This window comes from Aristolochia californica, unplaced genomic scaffold (genome assembly GCF_029961685.1).
Source record: "Aristolochia californica isolate CCGP_79_NKW_82.1479 unplaced genomic scaffold, dmAriCali1.0.hap1 SCAF_12, whole genome shotgun sequence".
Classification (NCBI taxonomy): domain Eukaryota; kingdom Viridiplantae; phylum Streptophyta; class Magnoliopsida; order Piperales; family Aristolochiaceae; genus Aristolochia; species Aristolochia californica.
In genome coordinates, this window is record NW_027181793.1 from 31110916 (window position 1) to 31137640 (window position 26725).

Consider the following 26725-nt stretch of genomic DNA (forward strand, 5'->3'; position numbering starts at 1 on the left):
CTCCATCAAACCTTTTCGACAAAGCTAAGCCCTTTATTTTTTTCCCTTTTGATCATGTATATTTAGACCCACTGAAGTCTGCATCACACAATCCGAATCTTTTGACAAAATTACTAAATCTTACTGCACTGTAACCATCAACTACATAATGCTCCGTCAAATTACGATCATTCCAGATTTCAAGAAATGTCCTGCCATTTCGAGAATCAGAGTATGCCCTCTGAACTAACAGAGAGGTAATAGTTATACATGAAGATATTACTAAACTAGTTCACGTATTCAACAGAAGAGTGACGAGATGATTAATGGCTCTTTCTTGAGAATCAATGTCCAGTTTACAATCTAAATACAGTATGTGCCCATTTGAACTTTCTTTTCGTTTATGTAAACAGTCTGGGTTATATTTTTTTTTTTTTCACATTTCAGCAGCAAAGGATTTGCCGCAACCACAAGTTTGTGTTGCATTGGGATTCTTAAAAGAGAAGCCACCGCCAATGAGGGCATCACTGAAATCCAACTGCATCCCGAACATGAAGAGGAGACTCTTGGGATCACAAACTGCAGAGAGTAAACAAAAAGAAAACACAAGTTAGACTGCTAGGCAGAAACCAACTGCAACACCTCTCTAAATAAGTGATATCAATTCTTTGAAATGAAATGAAAAATTGGTGACAGACAAAGTAAAATACATCCTTAAAATTGGCATTGAGCTTGATTGTTCATATTAGCTTTTATGGGATTCCAATGATACTATAATTATTTCTACTGCGTCAGATTCTAAAGAAAGAAAGACAAGAAACAAGGAGGGATTTACCGATGGTGAATCCCTCATATTCAATGACAGAGTCATCAGGTCTTGTGTTGGAGCAGTCTTCAAAGTCCATTGTGTATGACATGCCAGAGCAGCCACCTTGTTTCACCCCAATTCTTAAGCATAGATCCTGATTCCTCTCTGACCTCATCCTATTCAAATGCTTAAGTGCATTGTCAGTCAATGAAATTGCCGGTGCGATGCTCCCAGGTGTAGTGGCTGAAAACACAGGAAACAATCACTACATAAAGAAAAAGCCACAGAACAAACAAGAAAACGCTGCAAACTTGACAGCTTATCTGGATATCTTTGCTCTCCTGCTCCCAAAGGGAGGGAAACAGCCTAAGGAGAAATTAGATTACCATAACTTGGAATCATTACTTTATAAACAAATGCAACCCATGGGAGAGGATACAGAGAAATGGCTTCAATGATAAAGACACTAGATGAAAATTCAGATAGATGACCAAAACGATTGGGTTTCATGTTTCTCACCAATTTTTTTTATTTTTTTTTGTTCTTCTATATTCCAAAACAAATTCATAATGGTGGAGTTTACACCACAAGGACTATATTTACATTGTAGGGTATGATACACCAAATCTGCACCTTAAAATTTTTTGTCCTTATGTAGATGGGACAAAAAAAGAATATAATTGAAGAAAGCGCACATACACTTATATTTCCTAGGACATTGATGAAGACTGAAAATGGACTATGGGTAAATTATATGCAAAAGAACGAATTGCAATTTGCATAAAAAATCCTATATGGGTAAAATATCCTAAAGCTCATAAGAAATAACTCAGATAAACAAAGAGAATGATATCTTCCACTGAAAGCTAACAATGCCCATACGGCTATACCCTCGTCGATGCTTCAATTAAAGGGGAAACATAAGAAGCTTATCATATCTAGCTCAAAGAGGAAATCTCTCCAAAAAAAACAACCTAAAGACTCTGAAGAAAACACACATCAAGGCCGTCCACCATTAATCATACTTATATCCAAGTCCTCCAAGAGGATGAAATGTCTAATTAGCAAGAGAAGCTTCTGCTTATGCATAGACATTGGAAACTAATGTTAAATCGTTTTAAAGACTGACACATAGAAGAACAAGTCTACACGTATTACTCCACTAAAAGTACAAATTATTCTTCAAGGACAAAAATTCTCCACAATTACCCTTTCATTCTTAACCATTTCCAGATCTGTAAATAACATGGGAGAAGTTAATGTTGTAGCACAGATAGGAAATAGACCAAGAACATAATCATGAAGTGACTATTGCCAACACCAAGATAAGCCAAAACTTAAAAATTCCCTATTAACTGATATCATTCTTGGTTTAGATCTAAAAGTACTTCCATACGTTAAAATCTTATGTCTACATTTAAGAAAGGTCGCTGGCGATTGCATACTGATTGAAGTCAACAGCTCCAGACAGTAGCGGAAATAAAATACGGAATATAAGAATTTCTTGTCTTCCATGCATTTTCAAGACATATTTGTCTTGAGTAAGCATTCAGTTAAACCGAATCCCTCGAAGGAACACTGCGTGCCTGTTGAAAAAAAGTGCTCAGGAGGAATTACACAAATTGCTCGATCAAGCTAAAACACAAACCTTAAAGCCTCATGTAAACGGATAACGTACCCAACAAAATAATACCTTCACAACACAGCCAAATTTCATCACGACATAATAAATTTGAGGAGTTATAAACATCAGTAAAGATCAACAAAATAAAAATTACAGAAAGGTTGATTACCAGAAAGGGAGCTGGATCGAATCGAGACGAATTTCAGGCGACTGGCAGCGGTCGACCACGGCCGGAAGGAGACGGAGGACGTGGAAGGGGGCGAAGAAATCGAATGTCTGACCGAGCGGCAAATTGGAAGAGTGTGAGAAGTCGCAAAGAGAGCCATAAGCGAGGAAGTCAGAGGAAGGGCCGGCGAAGCGCTTGCCACAAGAAATATAGTTTCGAGTTTGGACTAGGGAGAGTCGAACTCGAGACGTAAGAAAATGGTAGAGTCAAATCTTCTCGCGAGCCGTAGCTCTTGATCAAAGACGAAACTGGGCTCGAATTGCAAAAGATCTGCTTTCAAATCTGTGGTTAGTATTCATTCGGTATGACCCTCGAGAGAAAAGTAAAGAAAAGAGGTTTTTTTCTCTTATTCTATGGAAAATGAAAGAAAAAATAAAAAATAATAATAGTTTATTTGGTTTAGATACATATAGAAAATGAAAAAATATTTTAAAATTTTCTCTGTAGTTTCTATTTTTTTCCCAAATTTTATCATTTTGTGAGAGAAAATTTATTAACTAAGAGAGAAAATAATTTTTTTTTCTATCAATTATCTGTTATCAAATAACAAAAAATAATTTTTTTCCTTCTGTGGGTTCAAACTAACTTGGTGGGGATGTAACCGGTTATTTCTGGTTAAATTTTGGTCAAAGGCCCTATCCTAAAATGACTAACCACTTAAAAACTCTTTTTTCCAACTAATAAATTCAAGATCTTTGTATCTACTAATCCATGTGGGACTATTTCTTAATACTGTCACTCACATATAGGCCCACTCTCTTTTGTGGCTCTACAAGTGGATAATTTAGGTGGAGCCCAACATACTCATGTTAAATTTGGATCGAAGGCCCTATCCTAAAATGACTAACCACTTAGGAAACTTTTTTTCCAACTAATAAACTCAAAATCTTTATATCCACTAATCCATGTGGGACTATTTCTTAACACTCCTTACTGAATGGTTTGTTCTGATACCATGTTAAATTTTGGTTGAAGGCCCTATCCTAAAATGACTAACCACTTAGAAAACCTTTTTTCCAATTAATAAATTTAAAATCATTATATCCACTAATCTATGTGAGACTATTTTTTAATATTTCTTAGTAATCAATAAACAATTAAACAAGCGGTACTAATTAATAAAATTATTGTTAAAATCATTATTTTTACCATAGAACTATTTTTAAAATTATTATTTTTATTACCAACGAAAATCACTGCCTTTTATTGTAAAAACACCGTGTTTGATTGGGAAAACACTGTTTATTGCTAAAATATTATTTTAAATTATTATAAAATCAGTGTTTTTAAAATATATATATTTTCTTAAAAAACTATTATTTTTGCTTCTCTAGTAACTGTTATTTTCAATCTCCAAATTTGATCAAATAACTAATTTTTCTTGATCTGGTCTGGCCTTTTTTGTTACAAAAAGCTAGTTGACCTTGTAAATCCAGCTTTGACCTGGCTTAATCAAGCCATAACTGGGACTTAGCTGAGTAGGGTTTCGAAACAGCCAAACATCCCAGCTGGGTTAATTAGTTCATCTGGTAAACTGAGCTAGTTTATTTGGGGATTTTAGCCTTGAAATTTTAGGAAAAGAAGTAAATAATTAAGCTGTTAGGTTTTGTTTGGGGTTGAACTGTGGTTGAAATTGTAGGATCTAAAGAGCTCAATTTTAAAAATACCCTTTTAACTGTCTAATCTCAAGTGGCAATATTTTAAATTGAGCTATCTGTTTGACTGATTGAATAAAGAAAACTCGGATTGGACCGACCAGATGGACCTGATTCATTTGGATCAACCCCAGATCGGAGAGATCAAAGTATAAAAAAAAAAAAAAAAAATTAAAAGGAAGGAAAGAACCGATAAACCTGACCAGTTTTGGCCGCAGAAACCGTCTGGATAGGACGATCTCATCCCCTCCTCTCTTGGACATGGCAGATGAGGCTTCCCTAGTTGCACCGGGTCTGATTGGACTGAATCACCAAATAATTGACCATATTGATTTTAATGTAAACTACAAGGAGCGAAAAAATGGAGCTGAGAAATAGGGGAGGGGAGAGAATAAGGACTCCTTGTATTTGATGAAGGTGGAAGGAAAAAGCAGGTGCGGAAAGGCAAGAAAGAGAGCAGGCGAAGCGTTACGGGAAAAAGGGTGCGAAAATAGGGAAAAATATGAAAACTCAGGCCCCCAGAATTCCCGCCAGACTTTGCTCGAATTGGAGTACGCCCAAACTCACTTCAAATTCAAAAAATCAGAACAAATAGGGATTTCTTAATCAATTTCTCGTGGAGAGAGAAATTAGGCACTTTGACTAACGGTCAGATGAACGAACCGGAAGCGGGTCCATCTCAGACAACCGACCCGCTTCCGATGCTGTCCGATGCCTCACTACATTCCATTCGTAAAAAGGGCACCGAAAATTTCCCTAAAAAGACAAAATAGAAGTGAGCGCACTCCACTAAGGTGCGCGCTTTAGCAAGTTCAGACGGCTGAACTACGCTACTGCTGCTATTTACTGTTTCTTACCTGGCTGTCAACCCTTCCGTATCTTATTCGTCTTTCGGAACCAGGCGAAGGAGGGAGAGAGGCCAAAGTTCCTTTGAATCGTATCCTTCACTGTAAGCTCTCTCTCTCTTTTTTTTTTTTTTTTTTTATTCTGATCTGCTCTTGAATGTTTTGTTTTGCATGCTATTATGTCCTGTTACTTGGCTGTCTGCCTTATATCATGTCCGATCTGCATTTGTTGACCAAGTTTAAGTTGCGGCGGCTTTCAAATTCTAGGGTTTTCAGTTCCTACTCTGGTATAGTTTACATCTTTTTACCATTTAGACATTTATAGGAATAATTTTTGTGCTCTGGAAATATCGACAGACGTCAATAGTTGATTGGCTTTTTTTTTTTTTTTTTCTCTTCTCTTTTTCTGCTTGTGAATTTTGATAGTTCTTGTGAGGCGATCGGATGAATCGATAACGCATTTCTTTGTTCAAAATTTGAACTATTTTCTTCCTGAGAAATTTTTCTACAGTTATGTGCGTATCTTTGCGATTTTCAAAAAATAAAAAGAAAGTGAATGGATCTTTGAGTTCAACTGCTGCATTTTGCTTGTTTTGGATTCTGTAATAAGAGTAAATTCCTGACGTGTTCAGATTTTTTGGAGAAGTGAAAGCATGAGTTGGAACTGAGTAAATGGGATGACTTTTAGTAAGCTGAAGTAAAGTGGTTAGATTGGAAGGGAAGGAAAGTTAACAAAAGCTTTTAGTCATACTGAATGTCCACTTAATGACTTAAAATTCAAATTTAAAATTTTAAGTCACGTTAGTTATGAGTCAGTGGAAAGTTAGCAAAAGCTGTTAGAGTCATTCTTAATATCCACTTGGTGAGTCAAAATTCAAATTTAAGTTTTTAAAAACACTTCAAGTCATATTGCTTATCAGCCAATTTATTACAGATAATAAAGACTCTTTCCAGTCACCTTTACAGATAATAAAGATTTTAAATATCTCTTTCTCGTTATGCTACAAAAAATGCAAACACAAACACCAAGCTTTTCAATCAGTTTCAAGAACTTGAGTTAACATTGACTCATATACAAGAATATGTAAAATATTCTTTGTCATAATTTACATATTCATTTTGAATCTATGGGCATTTGAACCGTGTACATGACTCAGAACTGGGCGACCTGATCAGATCAAAATTTCCTCTTTTTACTAATGACTTTGTTATGCTTTTAAACAAAAATGAAAAACCTTTTTGATGTACATGTCTATGCTAATGACATGTAGATATCAACTCTGTCCTCTTGATCCTTATCTTTTGGTCCACTGTTACATATAATCTTACCATAGATTTCAAACTCAAAGAACTTTAGTTAAAATATGGACAAGCAAATTAGTAAGTCTTGATAACTTTTAAGAAGTCTTCCATTTCTCAAAAAAGCAATAATTTTATATTTTATTCTCCTTTCAGTTATGCTGATGGTTGAATTCAGGGTTTTCCGTGATGAGATTTTTCCTCAAGATAGAATTGACTTTTATTTTTTCTTTGCTCATTTTTCTGTCTTAACTTGCAGTTTTTTCTTCTGTTGTATATTGCACTGCAAATGTTGCTTAATTTGTTTTTTATTAGGCGATGTCTGTGAAAACGACCTATATAATATACTTAGATGATCCAAGTTAATCGTTTGTACTTAAATGCAAAGGATTATATGATCAAGTTGGCATCATTTGAGCAAGTGAGTATTAAATTTCATCATGTTTGCTAGATCGGAACCCTGCACCATTGTATGATATTGGCTCTTTTTAGGTCACATGTTTGGATGAGTAATGGATCCGACCTTTTGGCTCAACATATCTCTTTTGCATCATCAACTGACTTAGATCACACAAAAAGTGCTCTAGAAAAGCATTGGTTACAACCAAGAAGACATGTGGCAAAACACAGATTTGTATGATCTAGGAAATATGGGGAAACACTGGGTGTCTGTTAATGGGGGAGGTTTATTTGGTAAATGAAAATCGGAATGGGGAGAAAAAAATGCTTGAATACTGTAAAGAATTTTGCACCTCTCTCTCTCTCCCTCTCTCTATCTAACTACATATTTGTGCATGTGGTTCTTGACTAACTCCTGAACTGACACTCTTAAGATAGAATAATCAAGAAATCTACTTAACACCCTCTTGCAAATCGATTATTCTATCTGGTCTCATGTTATTGTATGACTTTCAGACTCTCTAATTGATCACTCGCTTCCCTATTGTATTCTATCTACACAAGCAATTTAAAGATATCCTCTACTTGTTATGTGAGTTCAAAGAATAACATATCTTCAGGAAAAAAAGAAAAGAAAAAGGAAAAAGTTACTAAATATCATAATTCATGGGATTATCTGGTTATTGAGGACTGAAGCTGTATCTACTTCAAAAATTTTGACTTCTAGTTATTAAGTTGCTTGCAATTGTAGATTTAAAAGGAAAGTTTATAGTTCACAAATTCCTAGACTTTTATAAATCTTTTCAAGATTATGTTGTCAGAATCTTCTGCTACTTTAATGTTATTCTGAAGAAGTAATATCACTCGTATTTTTTAATATCTGAAATTTTGAACTGCAGTCTGAGTATCCAGTCTGACATCAGTTTGTGTTGTCTGATCAAAATCCAAGCTTTTGTTGGCTCGCTAGAAGGATGTGTAGAATATAATGGTTAGGTTTTCAAGCTACAGACTCTTGACCTAATAGTGAAGATCAAGTTTGTGGAATTTTTTGCAGGAACCGTATAGATTCTTTTTTCATTTTTTTGAATGCTTCCCCTTAATCAATCTTATTGGAAGTTTGGGATTATGAATAATGGAACAACTTTGATTTACTTGTGCAACAAAACCAACATTATTTCTTTGTTTTAGCTGCTGTTTTGCAGACTAGTTTGTCAAGAATATGTCAGGCATAAAGGCTGATGATGACAAAGAACTGGAACATGTGGAGAATGCTAATGGAGAAGGGGTTGATGAAAATTCAGCCATGGGGGACCCAGAACATTCAAATACAAGTGAGGAAAACTCAATGCCGTCACCACAACAGGAGGTATTCTTATTTTTATTTTCATCATCATCATCATCATTATTGTTATTGTTGCCGGTATTTTCATTATTGTTATTATTATCATCAATATAATAATTATTGCTATTGCTGCTTTTTTTATATTATTATTATGATGATGATGATGAGAATGATGATAATGATGATGGTGTTGTCTTCAAGAAAAGAGGATGTACTGTGATGATGATGTTGTCTTCAAGAAAAGAGGATGTACTGTGCATTATTTGCAGTTACCTTATATTCTGAGATGGATTGAATGATCTATGTCCAGAATTGAAAGCATTAATTTAAAGTTTATATACTTGAGTTTTCTGTATGGTCAACTCTTTGTCCATCCAGTTCATTCTCATTGTTAGTAACAATTACGGTCCTGTCTCATGTAGGAGGAAGTGCTAAAGAAAAAGTATGGTGGATTAATACCTAAGAAACCACCTCTCATCTCTAAGGTAATAGTTTCTCACTTCACAATGAACTTGCTAGTAGAGTATGTAATCAATGGAGTAGCATTTCTGGGAGACTTTATTCATTTGCTTGCTCATTGAGTGAACTTCGGATGTGAACTATATGAATTTAAATTTTTTATTTTGTTTCCATGGCAGGATCATGAACGAGCTTTCTTTGATTCTGCAGATTGGGCTCTTGGAAAGGTTTTAAAATTTGTTCTTTATCCTTCATCATTCTGAGCTGTCTCAACAGTAACTAATATGCTCTCTCCTGGTTCTTTATGTCTTTGGCAGCAAGGTGCACCTGTAGGTCATAAGCCCAAAGGACCACTTGAGGCACTTCGGCCAAAACTGCAGGTATGTTTTTTCTCCAATTCTTATTTATTTCGTACAAGTTTCTAAACAGTTTCTTATTCATTGGCTAACACCCCACTACAAGTTCATTCATTTCATTTTGGTTTATTGATTATATACCACCTTTAAAATTTTCCATTGGATTTCCGCTTTTGTGGTTTCCTTTTCCATTTCCATTCTACTCAACTCTGTTTAGCACAGTTGGCTGGGTAAAGTAGTGGACTTTGCTAGAATATTTAAACTAGGCATGTGAAGTTGACATTTATATTAGCACGGCCATTTCTGTAATTATAATGTGACAAGTATCCGCTATTATTTTCAGCCTACACCACATCAGCAAGTACGCTCTAGGCGATCAGCTTATGCCCCAGCTGAAGGTGAAGGTATGTATCCTACCACTACGTACATCTTTATCTGCTGGCAGCCATAATAATCTATGTCTGGTTTTTAAGTTTAAGCAGGATAATGCTCTCACTAAATCAACCTGTATTGTGGTCTCTGTTTCTTTGTCATTTTGCAGATGGGGGGAATATAGCTTCTGAGGATCCTGGGAGCAACGAGTAATGCTGGTGATTTTTTTCTCATATAACCAGTAAACTATGATGATTGTTCTGATAGGCGAGGAATGAACTTGATAAGCTAGTCTCTCCTTCACACCCAATTCATGTATCAATTAGTGATACAATTGCGTTTACGTATTTGTGAGAAGGAATCTGCTTTCTGCTGTATCATCTCACCGTGCCAAGGTTATGCATTGTTAAGAATACGGCCTGTCTGAGATACAGAAACTAATGAGTAACGACAGCTTATTAATATGTTCAGTGAAGGAGATGGGCATTAATATCATCGAATTGTTACATTATGTGTGCCACCGGCGCACTGATACTCCTTTAACCTATACTTACCCATCCCATTTACACAAAGGATAAGGAGTAAAAACAATTTTGTGTCCCCATAGATTCAAGTTATATAATACAGCTTTGAAGTTTGAATGAACAAAAAAGTTGCGCTTCACAGCTATGATAGCGATTGATAAGGAACACCTGCATTGCTGCTCATTTTAGTGTCAGGCAACCTGCCATAAAAAAAAATGCTTAATATCGAAAGTCAACATATCTTTACCAAAGAGTATCACCGATCACAAGCGTAATATGCTCTAATTCGAAACAATTTGAAGTATGCCTCAATGAAATTTGTCAGAAGATGTTATATGAGCAACTGAAATTCTATTTACACAAGGGGCCAATTGCATGTATCTTATAGCAACAGGCTGAATACAACAGAAAAGAACTTCAATGGATCTAAGGCAGGATCTCAGAATTCCTACCTCCTGGGCTTTCTTCTCCAACTCGTGTTATGACTTATTACTCAAACAACTTTTATACTTTGTTTTCTGGCGTAACAGGAAGAAATTACTTATCAGGTCTCTGAAATTAAGTGTCATTCTATCACAGTAAAAAATAAACAAGAAATGTAAAGTTTGCTCTCAGAATCAATGGTGAGTGTCTTGGATTGGAGCAAACAAAGGATGGTCGAGTCAATGTTTACAAGGGGGAAAGGGATTCAAGATCATAAAACAATTTTTTATTTTTTGAAATCACTTAACAGGTAATTTTAGAGTTGGAAGCATTCCGAGAGAAGCTATGCTTCTGCCTTGACCAGGACAAACACCAAGAATGATGCCCACATTATGGATCAGAAGAAAGGATTCTCCCAGTTCAAAGGTTTTTCAACTGATATTTAACAACTGAGAAACTAGTCAGTTAATTGCATGACATGTGGGCTGGAAATAATACACAATTTATCCTGCCTCATGAAGAATAATGATGCCACCAGTTACCCTGTGCAATCTATAAAGATCACGTAAAATTCAATCATCATTTTCATCATCAATGGCCCTAGTGAGGTGGGCAGAACTGCCAATTCAATGAATTCATAAAGATGGAACATAATTTCGTACTTGCCTGCTGCTACTGTTCAACAGGACTTTGTACAGTGGCTCTTGTGAGGATAACTTGAATAGCTGAATTACAATATAAGTACATGTGGTAATGCTGCACAGATAGAAAAAGGACATTACCAAAAACCCTGAGGCAATAATTAGTTCCATGGTAAACTAGAGACGATTCACAGCATAGTCATGGAGATTTGACTACAGATTGGTGATAGCATGGTTAAATCTTGACATAATTAACGTTTAAACTGTAAAAAGATCATTACCTTCCAAAGCATACCAATAACAAAATCCAAAAGAAAGCACTGATCCAACTTGCTTCCTTGTAAGTGATCCAAACCTGATGATAAAGCATACACGTAAGGAATAGATTGACATATTTTATTTCAAGTAAAGGAAAACATCAAAACGAAAAGGTCTGGTATCTGTTAGAAACATCAAAGAATACTTGACAAATAAACTTGAAAAGCCAGCGCCGCTTGGAATAAAGTATCTGATGACAACTAATGTAGTTAACCATTCCTGACAGCTTAAACATTATAATCTCGTACCGCTATGGCCACAATATTAATATAGAAGTCAACAAGAGTTGCTACCAACCACCTGCAAAGATTGTCATGATATCAGCTGATATTTATTTGAAAATACAAATGCAGTTCCAGAATAACAGAACAAGTAATCACCAAAAGAAGCTTACATCATGTCATGCCTTGGTTACTTCTCTATTTTAAAGAACTTGAAAAGACACCACCAAATAATCACGGATAGAACAGCATAAGAAAAGAACAGAGATGAAATCCAACTCACGGTGTCAAAAGCTCTCTACGAAAAGGAGAACCATCAGAGAGGAGTGTGTAAAGCAGAGTTGCCAACATCAAGCAACCCAATGCAGTGAAGAGAATCCTACCCGCAACAACCAAAGAGAAGTTCCTCTTTTTTTGATTAACAGTCCTACAGACAAAATATTTCAGTCAATAATTGATTGTTCTCAAAAAAAATAAAATATTAGAACTACTTTTTTGAAACGTAATGAACAGAATGATTTTTATTTTGGGTAGTTAAATGAAATTATAAATGGAAAAGAGCCCTCTAAAATTTAAAAAGGCAAACAATGACGAATAAGATGCAGCAAACAAAGCAGTTTGTCTGTGGATGTCATTCTTTGAAGGTATCGCTTTTCTTTTCAGAATTGCGATCTTTAAGCAAAATTTGATTAAATAAAAAGAAGTTAGCTTTTGAAATTCTTTAGTACTTTTGTGTGAGGATTTTTCTCTTTGTATTTTTGGAATAATTAACCTGACCATTCGGAATAAGACGGGCAGTCCAGGAATTATAAACATCAGCTCATGAAGTTTACGAGGAGAAGAGATCAAATAATAATAAGATCCATGTACCCAACCTTCACAAAAGACATCTCTCAAAAGAGAGAGGAAGAGGCTGTTTGAAATAGTGAATGGCATATGAAGTAATGTTAATCAAGCCCAAACAATGAAAAAATGAATATCAAATACATAGTGTGAATAAGAAAGTAAACGAGTCACAAACAACAGCTCATCTAGGCCCATGACCTACTCAAGGAACTCAGATAGCACAGATAAACAAAGTTCTAGTCTGGTCCAATTGAGGATATGTGCGATTGCAGAACAATGTGTCCGGATAACTATCTTTTGTCTGAATTAGATTATAACCTGCCTATAATAAATTCTTTGAAAAAAAAAAGAAAAACTTGCCTGCTATCGGATCTCAGCAATATATGATAGAAAGGATCTTGCATCTGCTGTGGTGAGAGCTTGAAAAGCTGAAAAATAATATAGGTGCATGTAGTAATGCTGAAATAGACAAGAAACCAATTGTTATTAATTTCAATGAAACAAGTGTATGGGAAAATTGTGAAGATCTGGAAAACTTTGAATATAATAACTATAAGCCGTTGTTGATAACTATAGTGGTTGGCCTCATCTTGTATCAGCTTATATGTTTCTTTGATGAGGCTCAAACATATCCAGTCACTTCATCCATACCCATCTTCATAACATACTGTATTTAACCATTTCTGAGATAAACCATCCATCAAAGTGACTAAAAAACTCTCATGCAATTGGGTCTTGCATAATTGAGAACGTGATAGAAGAATTTTCCTTCACAAACATCAATGGAGGAACCTAGAGTTGAATGAAATATACTCCAAGAAATTATGAACAACAGATTGTTACACAAGGAAATGGAGTTTAAGAACACAACCTTGAGCCGACTATTGATTGTTTTAAAAGAAAAAGGTATATAAACTAAGCTGCTAGATCAGATATAAATAATATTGATTTCCATTTGAAAATGAAGGCTTCTGAAAAACATATTTTTTGTCTTACAAAGTCTCATTTCTTTAAAAATAAACGCAGAGAAGATAGAAAACATGTAACCTAGTGGAAGTTATTCAACTCAATTTCCAGGATTCTTTTGAGGAATATAGTCTTTACTCTGTTTTTTCAACTAAGTTGTGTGCTGCTACTATTCAAAGATGGAATAATATATCACAGGGTGCCAACAATTTGACATTATTATTAATGCAAAGACAATTCATCCCTTTTCAGCTTATCTGAACAAAAAAAAAATGTAAATTTCTTTCTATTTGAATAGTTAAAAGACGAAAACAGATGAGAACAAAAGGATCATTCAGAACTTTACCTTCCCAAACATAGTAGAAGAATTATCCAGAATACAGCACTGATCCAGCTTTGTTCTTTGTAAGCAACCCAAACCTGGTAAACAATAGTGAGGTTTCATGCTTCTCAGTTGTCATGAAAAAATTTGTTCTTAATTTCCCCAAGGCATGTATATGTGGTGCTGTGCCACTATTTTTCAAAAGCGCCATGGGGAAATTAAGAACAAAATTTTCAGTTGTTCAAATAGTTTTTGCAGTAGCTTTATAATGGAACTTTGTTCCACCCTCACCCCCCTCCACATACACACAAAAAGAAGGAAAAACAAAAAAAAAGGTAAACTATACAGGTTTAGATCTGTTAGTTCATGGACTAGCATTGGGGTTGGTCCGTTCTGATCACATGAGGAGGGTGAATGGGACCTATCTCCCCATGTGTTTAGAAGGGATCAAACCTGGTGCTAGTCGATGGACTAACAGATCTGAACCCAACAAACAGACTCAAAATCTTATTTTATTTCACATCTATGAAACTGCAGATATCCTAATAACATCATTCAAGCAACAATATAACTTGAATAGAATGAGCTGTTCAACACATGTCATTTTAAAAGTTCAATTAGTCTTTCTGGAATGTCTAGTATGCAGTAAAGTTTTCAAAAATCTTGTCATAAAAAATACGCCTGTAAATCAGTTTAGCAGTTTTGTTACTGGAGCTCCAAACCCCATGACTGTGGATGCTAAAGTTGTGTTCACGGAATTTTCCCTAGTATAACAAGAAAGACAAGGTTGTTGTGACATACGGCAATAGGAATGATGTCAATATAAAAGTCAACAAGAGTAGCCACCATCCATCTGCAGAGAGTAAAAAATTGCTTTAGTTTGATTAGTTTAATCCAAAAGGGAGTGTATAAGTCATTTACGCTCCACTGCACTTTTTCAGATGGCAGAAGAAGATCAGTTTAGCTGGAAGACTACAATCATTTGAAGTTTCATGCATGCTTAGGAATATAATTGCATGCATTGTCGCAGAGATGTCTACCTGAAATGTTCAATATGAGGTAGGGCCTAGGGCAGTCACTGGTCATGTCAAGCCAAAATTCAACATACCTAGGGGTGGGCAAGGATTGGGTTTCCCGAAACCCCAAACCCTGACAGTGAAATCCGAACCCGAAAAAAAAAAAAAAGCCCGATACATCGAACCCGACCTCTACCCAATCATCATCCCCACAACCCAGTCCCTGCCCCAGCCTCATAAACCCAACCCATCTCCGCCCCATCCCTCCATTTCATATCCCCGCTTCGTCCCCGTGGGTTGGGCCCCGTCCCCAACCCACACTAAAACCCGACACGGTGTCCACCCCTAAACATACTTGAATTCAAGTATTTTTTGGTCAAATAAGCAGCTACTTTTGAAATTAAAAAATACACTATCTAAACCGACATAATAAAATGTACCAGACAAGTTGCTCAAGTTGAAAGCTAAAGTAACTAAATAAATTACTCATAATTGAATAAATTTCTCATGTTCATATCCTGTGGTATATTATTTTAAAAAAAATAAAAAAATCCAGCAGTATATCCTCTCAGCACACAAACCAGAGTACAGACGGAATACATATTAATGACCAGAGAATGTATTTACTCTTGTAAATTCACCATACAAAAAACATGAGATTACTGTCATACTTTATAGATATCCAAGTCAATGTACAGATTTTTCTGCTCTTCAAGACAAACTTTATCTGATGAAGCCCAACAGCTTATGTTCACTCACCAATAGTCCATACATGAACATGACCCATTCTCGAAATGGTGAAAACGGTTACAGTCTCTCACAATTATCTTACGATCATAAAGTTTCGAAATAAGCTTTATTGCTGAATGACAATCTCCACATATCCGTAAATTCTTTGTTATTTGTAGTGGTGTACTGGGGCTGGTGCTAATTAGACCGAATGCAATTGCTATCTTCTCACTGTGATAGTAAAGAATGCTTTCTTTCTTCTCCTCACCCACATTGAGCAATACGTGTGAGGTGTCTGGTCTGTAACCTACTGACCTCAACTTAGAAGCCATCTCCTCCAACATAGAGTGGATCTCTTTGGCTCTTGGATGCAAATCATCATCCACCAGGAATTCATAGACTATCCCATCAATGATAATGCTGCTACAACCAGGATCTTTTCTTATGTCCATCTCCTTCATCATCAACCGAACCTTAGCAACAGCCTCCCAATCTCCCAAAGATGCATACAAGTTTGATAGAAGCACATAGCAGCCACTATCTTGAGGTGCTAACTCCATAAGATGCTCAGCTACGCGTTTTCCAATCTCAATCTTACCATGGATTCTACAAGCACTAAGTAGTGCTTTCCATATCACATCATCTGCTTCAATTGGCATGTTCAAAACAAGCTTCTCAGCTTCTTCTGGCAATCCAGAACGTCCCAACATATCAACCATACATCCATAGTGTTCAAGCCTAGGTCTTATATCGTATACTGTGACCATTTTGTTAAAGCATGACCTACCCTCATCCACCAATCCGGCATGGCTACATGCATTCAGTACAGTAATAAATGTGACATCGGTTGGAGCTATGCCTGATTTCTCCATCTCAAAGAAAAAGCTAAGTGCATCATTAGCCCTACCGTGCATGGCTAGGCCTCCAATGATCACGTTCCAAGTTACTACATTTCTCTGTGGTAGAGCCTCAAATAACTTAAGGGCCTTCTCAATATCACCGCATTTTGCATACATATGAATAAAAGCAGAACCGAGCACCTCATCTAACTTGATCCTATTCTTCTCTGCATAAGCATGCAACCACTTACCCAAATCAAGAGACCCTAGACGTGAAACTGCGGGGAGGACACTAACCAAAGTGAGATAATTAGGCTGGATGTTGCTTATTTGCATATCGCGGAAGATCTCTAATGCCTCTTTAAAAAAACCATTCTGTGCATACCCAGCTATCATCTCGTTCCATGATACCACACTTCTTTGAGGCATTCTATCGAACAAGTTTCTAGCTGCACCAATATCACCATTTCGGATGCATCCGTCCACCATAACATTCCACAAAACCACGTTGTTTTGTCCCCTCTCGTCACTCATTTGACCCAATCGAATGTTTCTATTGAACAACTTCTGAGCGTCATCCATGACACAGGCAATGACATACATCCGAAGGAGGTTGCTTAAAATAAACCCGTCTTCAACTAAACCAAGTTTTACAACCTGACAGTGGACCTGTCTCCCCTCTCTGACTCCAGACACACGAGCACAGGCTTTTAAGACCGAAGGGATTGTGTATCCGTTCGGTCGAACGAATTCGTCATTAAGCATTTTGCAGTAAAGATTTAAAGCCTCAGCGGGGTCATCACTTTCAGCAAAAGCTCTAATGATGGTGTTCCACGAAAAGCAGTTGGGCGTTTCCATGCAATTGAAAACAGTACGAGCATATGGTAGGTCACGGAAATGGGAGAGAGCATAGAGGTGTAAGATTTCTGCGGCGGTGACGGGATCGCGGATTCCGCCTGTTTTGATAATGAGAGCGTGAATTTGCTGCAACTCTCTTATAGTTTTACATTGTTTCGTTTCAATACAAGTGGAAGAAGAAGAAGAACGGTGGCCAGCTCCTGGAGCCGGAGAGACGATGGGAAATAAAGAATTTGAAAGTATCATTGCATGCATGTTACCAACATAAAAAAGATACAAACTTAAGAGATAAATCAAGCCGTATAAAAAATTGATAAGTGATCCTTATCAATGCTCGGTCGATGCCCAAAGTTAGAAATAGAGGAGAGACAGAGAGAGCATCAAGTAAAGCTTACGGCGTCAGGAGCTCTCTGCGGAAGGGAAAACCATCGGTAGCGAGAGTGTAGATGACAGAGGACACTATCAAGCAATCCAACACGATGAAGAGGGTTTTCAATACACTCACAGATGAAGACGACATCGTAGGAGTCCGCCAGAACAGATGGAGAACTATGCGATTCAGAAAGCAAAAGGAATTAAGCAATTCACGGTGAGAGTTGCGCGGAAGAAAGACAAAGCAACGATTCTGGACAGGCAAGTTCCACGTCGCCGGAGGAGACCGCAGAGCTGGAAATTGAAGTACAGCCACTCGACCCGCCTTCTAGAGAAACTCTCGGTTGGGCAAACCGATGACGTTAACGATAAGAATTACAATGGTTAATACATTCTTTAGTTTAAATAACTTTGAATTAAATAACTAAAAATACAATTTTATCAAAATGTCAAAAACCTGGTTAAGGCCCTGTTAGTGCAGTGGGTAATGGGAAAGATTCACTCCATGATACTTCTGAATTCGCTTTCACTTGTCATTTCAATCGTGTCATTTCAATCGTCTTGTTGTTCTCGTCCTTGTTTTTGTTCCAGTTCGACCCGTCCAGCACCATTGTACGAAGGTCTTCCACCATGATTTTACACAGCCGACGAACTACACAGGTATTATTTCTTTTTCCAGTGCTTTGATTTCTCCTTTTAATTTTTACTTTCTCTTTGACAGTGAGGGATTCACATCGGCAATATCGCATCTACAGATTTGACACCGACGTTTTCGTCAATGTAAACTAATAAACAATCCAACCATTTTTCACAAGTGAGAAGAGTTGTTCGACGATCATGGTATCGTCTACCATCTGAATACAGAAATGCATCACCCTGGATGGCAGCCATGATTTCAATGGTGCCCTTTGTTGAGCATTGTGGAGACTGGTCCACACCGTTTGAGTAGGTGGGCCCAAGGGACACGGAGGACCTTCTCATTGCGTTAGTGTGTGCTAGGAAAAATTAAGTTCCTTATATGTTGATTTACCCCCTTCGGGACTGATAGAGGGAGGGCGGGCGCAGAAACAGAGAGTCACCGATAAACAGAGCCTCGGGACTTAGCTGGAAGAGGAGCTCGAACTCGGCGCCAGAGCACTGCCACTCGGCGCTGTTGCCGGAAGAGGGAGCTCTGACACCCGGCGTTGTTGCCGGAAGGGTGCTCTGGGATTTGGCAACAGCGCCGGAAGAGAGAGGTATTCGGGATTCGGAAGAGAGGGTTCGAGAAGGACGACACCGTTGCCGGTGCTTCTGGACGACGCTGTTCTGTTGAGAAGAAACAGAGACGCTGCAGCGTCTCTCCGGTCGACGCAGCAGAGTGGGACTCTCCGGTGACGCGAAAGAGAGAGCGTCGACACTGATGCTGTAGAAAAGCTCTCGGGATATCGGATCTCTGAGTCGGTGTGTGCGGCCAGTGGGAGAAAGCTCGGGACTCAGTTACAGAGGAGTTTTCTCACTGTTTCGAGTTTCGGCACTATCGCAGGAACAGGGAGGTGTGCCCGATGCTGCTGGGGGAGACGTCTCAGGTGTTACTGATAGAGGCAGTATGGATAGAGGCAGTATGGAGGCGTGCCCGGTGCTACTGGCAAAGGCAGCAGGGAGCCATCTCAGGTGCTACTGACAGAGGCAGCAGGGAGTCGTCTCAGAGCCGTCTCAAGGGCAGCAGGGAGCCGTCTTAGGTATTACTGATAGAGGCAACAGGGAGGTGTGCCAGGTGCTGCTAACAGAGGCAACAGGGAGCCGTCTCAGGTGTTGCTGATAGACGCAGCAGGAAGGCGTGCCAGGTGCTGCTGACAGAGGCAGTAGGGAGTCGTCTCAGGTGCTGCTGACAGACGCAGCAGGGAGGCGTGCCCGGTGTTGCTAGTAGAGGCAGCAAGGAGTCGACTCAGATGTTGCTGGTAGATGCAGTAGGGAGGCGTGCCAGGTGCTACTGGCAGAGGTAGCAGGGAGCCGTCTCAGGTGCTGTTGACAGAGGCAACAGGGAAGCGTGTCCGGTGCTGTTGGCAAAGGCAACAGGGAGCCGTCTCAGGTGTTGTTGACAGAGGCAACAAGGAGGTGTGCCAGGTGCTGTTGACAGAGGCAGCAAGGAGCCGTCTCAGGTGCTACTGACAGACGCAGCAGGGAGGCATGCCCGGTGTTGCTAATAGAGGCAGCAAGGAGCCGTCTCAGGTGTTACTGGTAGATGCAGCAGGGAGGCATGCCAGGTGCTGTTAGCAGAGGTAGCAGGGAGCCGTCTCAGGTGCTACTGATAGAGGCAGTAGGGAGGCGTGCCAGATGCTGCTGGCAGAGACAGCAGGGAGCCGTCTCAGGTGCTACTGATAGAGGCAGCAGGGAGGCGTGCCCGGTGCTGCTGGTAGAAGTAGCAGGGAGGCGTGCCCGGTGCTGCTGGCAGAGGCAGTAGGAAGCCGTCTCAGGTGCTGTTGACAGAGGCAGCAGGGAGCCATCTCAGGTGTTGCTGACAGAGGCAGCAGGGAGCCATCTCAGGTGCTGCTGCTAGAGGCAGCAGGGAGGCGTGCCAAGTGCTGCTGACAGAGGCAGTAGGGAGGCGTGCCAGGTGCTGCTGACAGAGGCAGCAGGGAGCTGTCTCAGGTGCTGCTGACAGACGCAGCAGGGAGGTGTGCCCGGTGTTGCTAGTAGAGGCAGCAGGGAGCCGTCTCACGTGTTGTTGGTAGATGCAGCAGGGAGGCGTGCCAAGTGCTGCTGGTAGAGGCAGCAGGGAGCTGTCTCAGGTGCCGCTAGTGTGTACTGCACTCAAGGGAAAATTAAGTTCCCTGTATGTTGATTTGTCCCCCTTCGGGACTGATAGAGGACGAGCGTAGAAATAGAAAGTCGCCAAGAAACAGAGCCTCAGGACTTGCTGGAAGAGGAACTCGGACTCGGCGCCTGAGCACTGCCACTCGGCGCTGTTGCCGGAAGAGGGAGCTCTGAGACCCGGCGTTGTTGCCGGAAGGGTGCTCTGAGATTCGGCAACAGCGTCGGAAGAGAGAGGCATTCGGGATTTGAAAGAGAGGGTTCGAGAAGGACGACGCCGTTGCCGGTGCTTCTGGACGACGGTGTTCTGTTGAGAAGAAACAGAGACGCTGCAGCGTCTCTCCGGTCGACGCGCAAGAGAGAGCATCGACACTGATGCTGTAGAGAAGCTCTCAAGACATTGGATCTCTGTGTCGGTGTGTGCGGCCAGTGGGAGAAAGCTCGGGACTCAGTTACAGAGGAGCTTTCTCATCGTTTCGGGTTTCAGCACTGCCGCCGAAACAAGGAGGCGTGCCTGGTGTTGCTGGCAGAGGCAGCAGGGAGTCGTCTCAGGTGCTGCTGACAGAGGCAGGCATCAGGGAGCCGTCTCAGGTGCTGCTGACAGAGGCAGGCATCAGGGAATCGTCTCAGGTGCTGCTGACAGAGGCAGGCATCAAGGAGCCGTCTCAGGTGTTGCTGACAGAGGCAACAGGGAGGTGTGCCCGATGCTGCTGGCAGAGGCAGTAGGGGCAGGCATCAAGGAGCCGTCTCAGGTGTTGCTGACAGAGGCAACAGGGAGGTGTACCTGATGCTGCTGGCAGAGGCAGTAGGGAGCCATCTCAGGTGCTGCTGACAGAGGCAGCAGGGAACCGTCTCAGGTGCTGTTGATAGAGGCAAGCAGCAGGGAGCCGTCTCAGGTGCTGTTGATAGAGGCAGGCAGCAGGGAGCCGTCTCAGGTGCTGCTGACAGAGGCAACAACAGGGAGCCGTCTCAGGTGTTGCTGATAGAGGCAGCAGGGAGCCGTCTCAGGTGTTGTTGATAGAGGCAGGCAGCAGGGAGCCGTCTCAGGTGCTGCTGACAGAGGCAACAGCAGGGATCCGTCTCAGGTGCTGCTGATAGAGGCAGCAGGAAGGCGTGCCAGGTGCTGTTGATAGAGGCAGCAGGGAGGCGTGCCAGGTGCTGCTTACAAAGGCAGAAGAGAGCCGTCTCCGGTGTTGCTGACAGACGCAGCAGGGAGGCGTGCCAGGTGCTGCTAACAGAGGCAGCAGGGAGCCGTCTCAGGTGCTGCTGACAAACGCAGCAAGGAGGCGTGCCTAGTGTTGCTAGTAGAAGCAGCAAGGAGGCGTGCCTAGTGTTGCTAGTAGAAGCAGCAAGGAGCCGTCTCAGTTGTTCTGGTAGATGCAACAGGGAAGTGTGCCAGGTACTGCTGGCAGAGGCAGCAGGGAGTCGTCTCAGGTACTGTTGACAAAGACGGCAGGGAGGCGTGCCCGATGCTGCTGGCAGAGGCAGCAGGGAACTGTTTCAGGTGGTACTGACAGACGCAGCAGGAAAGAGTGCCAGGTGTTGCTGACAGAGGTAGCAAGGAGCCGTCTCAGGTGCTGCTGACATAAGCAACAGGGAGGCGTGCCCGGTATTGCTAGTAGAGGCAGCAGGGAGCCGTCTCAGGTGTTGTTGGTAGATGTAGCAAGGAGGCGTGCCAGGTGCTGCTGGCAGAGGCAGCAGGGAACCGTCTCAGGTGCTGCTGACAGAGGCAGCAGGGAGGTGTGCCCGGTGCTGCTGGCAGAGACAGCAGGGGACCGTCTCAAGTGCTGCTGACAGAGGTAGTAGGGAGGCGTGCCCGGTGCTGCTGGCAGAGGCAGCAGGGAGGCGTGCCCGGTGCTGTTGGTAGAGGCAGCAGAGAGCTGTCTCAGGTGCTGCTGACAGAGGCAGCAGGGAGCCGTCTCAGGTGTTGCTGATAGAGGCAGTAGCAGGGAGCACTCTCAGGTGCTGTTGATAGAGGCAGCAGGGAGGCGTCTCAGGTGTTGCTGATAGAGGCAGCAGGGAGGCGTGCCAGGTGCTGCTGATAGAGGCAGCAGGGAGGCGTCTCAGGTGTTGTTGATAGAGGCAGCAGGGAGGCGTGCCAGGTGCTGCTGACAGAGGCAGCAGGGAGGCGTCTCAGGTGTTGCTGATAGAGGCAGCAGGGAGGCGTGCCAGGTGCTGCTGACAGAGGCAGCAGGGAGCCATCAAGGAGGCGTCTCAGGTGTTGCTGATAGAGGCAGTAGGGAGGCGTGCCAGGTGCTGCTGACAGAGGCAGCAGGGAGCCATCTCAGGTGCTACTGACAGACGCAGCAGGGAGGCGTGCCCGGTGTTGCTAGTAGAGGCAATAGGGAGTCGTCTCAAGTGTTACTGGTAGATGCAGCAGGGAAGTGTGCCCGGTGCTGCTGGCAGAGGCAGCATGGAGCCGTCTCAGGTGCTGCTGACAAAGGCAGCAGGGAGCCGTCTCAGGTGTTGTTGACAGAGCCATGCAGTAGGGAGCCGTCTCAGTTGCTACTGACAGAGGCAACAGCAGGGAGCCATCTCAGGTACTACTGACAGAGACAGCAGGGAGCCGTCTCAGGTGCTACTAACAGACGCAACAGGGAGGCATGCCCGGTGTTGCTAGTAGAGGCTGCAGGGAGCCATCTCAGGTGTTGTTGGTAGATGTAGCAAGGAGGCGTTCTAGGTGTTATTGGTAGAGTCAACAGAGAGTCGTTGTTGTGAGGGACAGTGGGACGACGTTGCTGCTGTTACAGATAAGTCTCTCTATTATATTGTGATTTCTCTGATTTGAAATGAAATTCTCTGTAGCTCCCGTGGACGTAGGCAATTTGCCGAACCACGTAAAATTTTGTGTCGTGTGATTACCTGTCTCTTTATTGTCGTTCTTCGTAACACCCTTCTGTGATGCATGTTTTTATTAAGACATGGTGAATCGATATATTAGCATAGCAAACAAGATTATGCTATGAGTGGTCTGCTCAAATCGACTATACAAGGTTCCGTTCTGGCTCGTGATTTCTAGGGAGCCAAACAAAAGATAACAACTTCCTCTGTCCACCAACAAGCCTTACAAATCTCTCTCCGTTCCTCTTATGGGCGTGGAGACTACGAGCTTCAAAACTCCCTCTTCTAACATAGTCCGTCTAGAGATGCTCAGATGACTCCGGTCATGTTTAGCAAACATATTAGAAGAGAATGGAAGGGAAGAAAAAATCGACCCAAAGCGTCACTCATCGGGATCCTCCTCGGCGTCGAAAGCTTCCTCAAAAATGGTGTCCAAGTTTGGGATGTTAGAAGATTTCGTTGGAGAGATGACATAGGCGGGCACCACCGCCATCCATGGCTGCAGACGTCTGCCTTCTTTTGCCATCGCTCCTTTCAGTCTCTATGTTTCAAGGCTTTCGGGGAGACGAGAGAAGAGAGAAAAGAGGAGGATTTTTGTGAGATGCCTGTTGAGGAGAAGCTGAGCACCGGGCACTCTTAATTAACTATTTTTATATTATAAAGTAAGCATTTGTTTAATTTTTATACTATACTTTCTATTGTAATTCAGACCAGAAAACTGGTTATTAGTTATTACAGGTTTTGTCCGCAAGGCCATTTCCCAGGCACCTGCCCCCCTTGCAGGAGTGGTGGAGAGTTCGCTTCATCTTCTTTCTTCCATCCAATCTACGTCTCTTGGTCGTTTAAATTTTCGAATTCAGGAGTGGTGGAGAGTTCGCTTCATCTTCTTTCTTCCATCCGATCTACGTTCTCTTGGTCGTTTAAATTTTCGAATTCGGAATTCGGAAAGGAGAGGAAATTACGAGACTAAACATGGCAACGAACTTAACGGTCCCAAGAAGTATCTCTGACCCAAACCCTGCCTCTCGGAGACCGAATCGATACACCGTTCCGGCCACAGTTTCTCTGATCAAAATGTGTAAAATCACGGAAGAGGTTCACCAGGTTCATGGAATTCTTGTTAAGACTGGTTTAATCCAAGAAATTGGCGTTGTTAACGCTCTCATTGAGTTTTGTGCAAGCTCTTCGATTAATCTGCAATATGCTCAATCAGTGTTCCGCATAACCGAGGATCCGAGTCTGTTCACCAAAAATATTATGCTCCGCTGCCATTCTCGAAGCGAATGCCCTCCGTCTGCTGTTTCCTTTTACGTCCAACTTCTGAATGAAGGGTTCCAGCTCAATAGATTTGCTTTCTCGTTTTTGGTTCAGGCGTGCACTAGGTCTCAATTAAATGCAGAAGGGAAACAGATCCATGCCCAAATTATTAAATCTGGGGAGATTGACTCCTATCTTGCAAGCTCAATAGTTAGTTTGTATTCTGGGCGTGGAGATTTACATTCTGCTCAGCAGGCTTTTGAATTGAGCCGTGGGGTGGTTGCTTCGTGGAATGCCATCATTGATGGATATGCGAAAATGGGGGAAGTTGATGTGGCGAAAAAGCTTTTAGAAGAAATGCCTAAAAGAAGCCTAATTTCGTGGACGGCTTTGATGACAGGCTATGTGCATTCAGGAAGGTACAGAGACGCACTTGATTGTTTTCAGACCATGCAGAAGGAAGGAATAAGGCCTGATGAGCAGACATTAGTGAGTGTTCTCCCTTCTGTTTCTCGCTTGGGAGCTCTAAGTTTGGGCAAATGGATTCACTCTTATGTGGAAAATGCTGGGATGGAGATGAATGTTTTTCTTGGATCAGCAATGATAGACATGTATGCAAAGTGTGGAAGTATAGACAGTGCTATGGAGTTGTTTGAGAGGATAGAACCCTCCAAAAGGAATGTAGTAACCTGGAATGCAATTACTGGTGGTTTGGCAATGCATGGCCGAGGAATGGAGGCACTGGATATGTTCCAAGATATGCTCAGAAATAGAGTTAAACCTACTGATGTAACTTTTGTTGGTGTGCTGAAGGCTTGTAGTCATGGTGGAATGGTTGATGAAGGAGTGAAGTATTTTAAGGAGATGGAGGAAGTTCATGGCATTAAGCCCACAATGGAGCTCTATGGCTGCATGGTTGATCTTCTGGGTCGTGCTGGTCGGCTGGAAGAAGCAGAAAGATTAGTGAGGAGTATGAAAGAGCAACCCGGTTTAGTGGTGTTGAAGGCACTTCTAAGTGCGTGTAAAGTTCACAGGAATGTTGATATAGGTGAGCGCATGGGTCTGGAACTTATTGAGTTGGCATCTGATGATAGTAGCTGTTATGTGCTTCTTGCGAATTTGTATGCACAAGCAGGTAGATGGGAAGATGTGAAATCTGTGAGGAACTTGATGAGAGAGAGGGGATTGAAGAAGATAGCTGGATGTAGTTCAATAGAACTGAACGATGAGGCTCATGAATTTCATGCAGGGGACATGACCCATCCTTGTACTAGAGTGATATATTCTAAGTTAGATGAGATGAGGCAAAGATTGGAGGAAGAAGGATATACACCTGACACGACCCAGGTGTTGGCTGATATTGAGGAGGAGGAGAAAGAAACTGCACTATATCGTCACAGTGAAAAACTGGCAATTGCATTTGGCTTGATAAATACGGAACCTGGAAGCACAATACACATCATTAAAAACCTTAGGGTTTGTTCAGATTGCCATGCTGCTACAAAACTCGTATCAAAACTCTATAACAGGGAAATCATAGTCAGGGATCAAAACCGTTTCCACCATTTCAAGAATGGATTATGTTCGTGTATGGATTATTGGTAGCTTGTTTTTTCTGCTCCCAATCTTTCTACTACAATTTCACACTGTAAAGATATCATGCTTTGTTTCATGGAACCATTTATAAATCCTATCAATGTCGGCAGATAGTGTTGCAGACGATGTTTAGAATGAACAAATGTATTAGCCATTGGCTGTCTTTCTTTATCGAGATTCAAGTCGGTGTACAAAAATCTTCAGCTCTCAATTGCGATCTTCTCACTGTGATGCGAAAGAATGCCCTCTTTCTCCAGTATTTTGAGGTTTTTGGTCTTTATGCTGCTGGGTTCAACTAATTGGGAGTCAACTCCTCCAACATACTCTTTGGCTCAAATCATCCTCTACGAAGTATTCATGGCTTAATCCATAAAAAAAAAAAAAACAAGGCTGCTACAACCAGGATATTTTCTTATGTCTTAGCAACAACCTTCCAATCTCCCAAAGATGCATTCATGTTTGATAGAAGCACATAGCAGCCACTATGCCGGAACTGCTAACTCCATGAGACACTCGGCTGCAGGTTTGTTCTATCTCAGAGTTGCAGTGGATTTTACAAGCACCAAGTAGTGCTTCCAATATCACATCATCTGCTTCTAATATTGGCATCTGCTTCTAATACAAGCTTCTCAGCTTCTTCTACTAAACCAGAACATTCCAACAAATCGAACCATACATCCATTTAGTACTCAAGCGTTGGTCTTAGACCATATACTGTGACCATTTTGTTAAAGCATGAGTCATAATTTATGCTACTTTGGAGAATAGTTGTAAACTAATTAGACATATTACTTTGATTTGT

The 26725-nt window shown here is 41.3% G+C and overlaps 5 protein-coding genes across 11 annotated transcripts; 2 read left to right on the forward strand and 3 right to left on the reverse strand.

Annotated features, from left to right (window-relative positions):
• Positions 1–2: 2 nt before the first annotated feature.
• Positions 3–4804, reverse strand: LOC137945441 (iron-sulfur assembly protein IscA, chloroplastic-like). Its single transcript, XM_068791335.1, has 4 exons — positions 4496–4804; positions 2581–2907; positions 815–1030; positions 3–558 (listed from the first exon to the last, which is right to left on the reverse strand). The coding sequence occupies exons 2-4, from the start codon at positions 2735–2737 to the stop codon at positions 416–418; spliced, it is 516 nt and encodes a 171-aa protein (XP_068647436.1). The 5' UTR covers positions 2738–2907; positions 4496–4804; the 3' UTR covers positions 3–415.
• Positions 4805–5108: 304 nt separating this feature from the next.
• Positions 5109–9936, forward strand: LOC137945766 (uncharacterized). 2 transcript variants are annotated; one of them, XM_068791783.1, is made up of 7 exons: positions 5109–5241; positions 8038–8201; positions 8600–8662; positions 8816–8863; positions 8954–9016; positions 9336–9396; positions 9534–9936. In XM_068791783.1, exons 2-7 carry the CDS (start codon positions 8055–8057, stop codon positions 9575–9577), a joined length of 426 nt encoding a protein of 141 aa, XP_068647884.1. In that variant the 5' UTR covers positions 5109–5241; positions 8038–8054; the 3' UTR covers positions 9578–9936. The 2 variants fall into 2 exon arrangements, with proteins under 2 accessions (XP_068647884.1, XP_068647883.1); XM_068791782.1 differs by having other exon boundaries at positions 5110–5241; positions 8024–8201.
• Positions 9937–10003: 67 nt separating this feature from the next.
• Positions 10004–17771, reverse strand: LOC137945765 (uncharacterized). Of its 6 annotated transcripts, none has more exons than XM_068791778.1 (10): positions 17463–17771; positions 14427–14478; positions 13650–13723; positions 12698–12796; positions 11775–11918; positions 11519–11570; positions 11234–11307; positions 10978–11067; positions 10341–10406; positions 10004–10088 (listed from the first exon to the last, which is right to left on the reverse strand). In XM_068791778.1, exons 1-9 carry the CDS (start codon positions 17585–17587, stop codon positions 10382–10384), a joined length of 735 nt encoding a protein of 244 aa, XP_068647879.1. In that variant the 5' UTR covers positions 17588–17771; the 3' UTR covers positions 10004–10088; positions 10341–10381. The 6 variants fall into 6 exon arrangements, with proteins under 6 accessions (XP_068647879.1, XP_068647878.1, XP_068647882.1 ...); XM_068791777.1 differs by having other exon boundaries at positions 10974–11067; XM_068791781.1 differs by lacking the exon at positions 10341–10406 and having other exon boundaries at positions 10012–10088; positions 17573–17771.
• LOC137945764 (pentatricopeptide repeat-containing protein At5g48910) lies at positions 15165–17530 on the reverse strand. The gene has a single exon (XM_068791775.1). It carries the CDS (start codon positions 17320–17322, stop codon positions 15397–15399), a length of 1926 nt encoding a protein of 641 aa, XP_068647876.1. The 5' UTR covers positions 17323–17530; the 3' UTR covers positions 15165–15396.
• Positions 17772–24042: 6271 nt separating the features above from the next.
• LOC137946890 (pentatricopeptide repeat-containing protein At5g48910-like) lies at positions 24043–25986 on the forward strand. Its single transcript, XM_068793175.1, has one exon. It carries the CDS (start codon positions 24043–24045, stop codon positions 25930–25932), a length of 1890 nt encoding a protein of 629 aa, XP_068649276.1. The 3' UTR covers positions 25933–25986.
• Positions 25987–26725: the final 739 nt, after the last annotated feature.

Coding starts and splice junctions, on each gene's coding strand:
- LOC137945441 (XM_068791335.1), bottom strand. CDS start 2,737: ATGGCTCTCTTTGCGACTTCTCACACTCTTCCAATTTGCCGCTCGGTC. Junction 1,031..2,580: donor TCGATCCAGCTCCCTTTCTG/GTAATCAACCTT, acceptor CTGTGTTTTCAG/CCACTACACCTGGGAGCATC. Junction 559..814: donor ATATGAGGGATTCACCATCG/GTAAATCCCTCC, acceptor TACTCTCTGCAG/TTTGTGATCCCAAGAGTCTC.
- LOC137945766 (XM_068791783.1), top strand. CDS start 8,055: ATGTCAGGCATAAAGGCTGATGATGACAAAGAACTGGAACATGTGGAG. Junction 8,663..8,815: donor AACCACCTCTCATCTCTAAG/GTAATAGTTTCT, acceptor TTTCCATGGCAG/GATCATGAACGAGCTTTCTT. Junction 8,864..8,953: donor CAGATTGGGCTCTTGGAAAG/GTTTTAAAATTT, acceptor TGTCTTTGGCAG/CAAGGTGCACCTGTAGGTCA.
- LOC137945764 (XM_068791775.1), bottom strand. CDS start 17,322: ATGCATGCAATGATACTTTCAAATTCTTTATTTCCCATCGTCTCTCCG.
- LOC137945765 (XM_068791776.1), bottom strand. CDS start 17,587: ATGTCGTCTTCATCTGTGAGTGTATTGAAAACCCTCTTCATCGTGTTG. Junction 14,479..17,462: donor CGCAGAGAGCTCCTGACGCC/GTAAGCTTTACT, acceptor TACTCTCTGCAG/ATGGATGGTGGCTACTCTTG. Junction 11,068..11,233: donor TTATTGGTATGCTTTGGAAG/GTAATGATCTTT, acceptor CTATCTGTGCAG/CATTACCACATGTACTTATA.
- LOC137946890 (XM_068793175.1), top strand. CDS start 24,043: ATGGCAACGAACTTAACGGTCCCAAGAAGTATCTCTGACCCAAACCCT.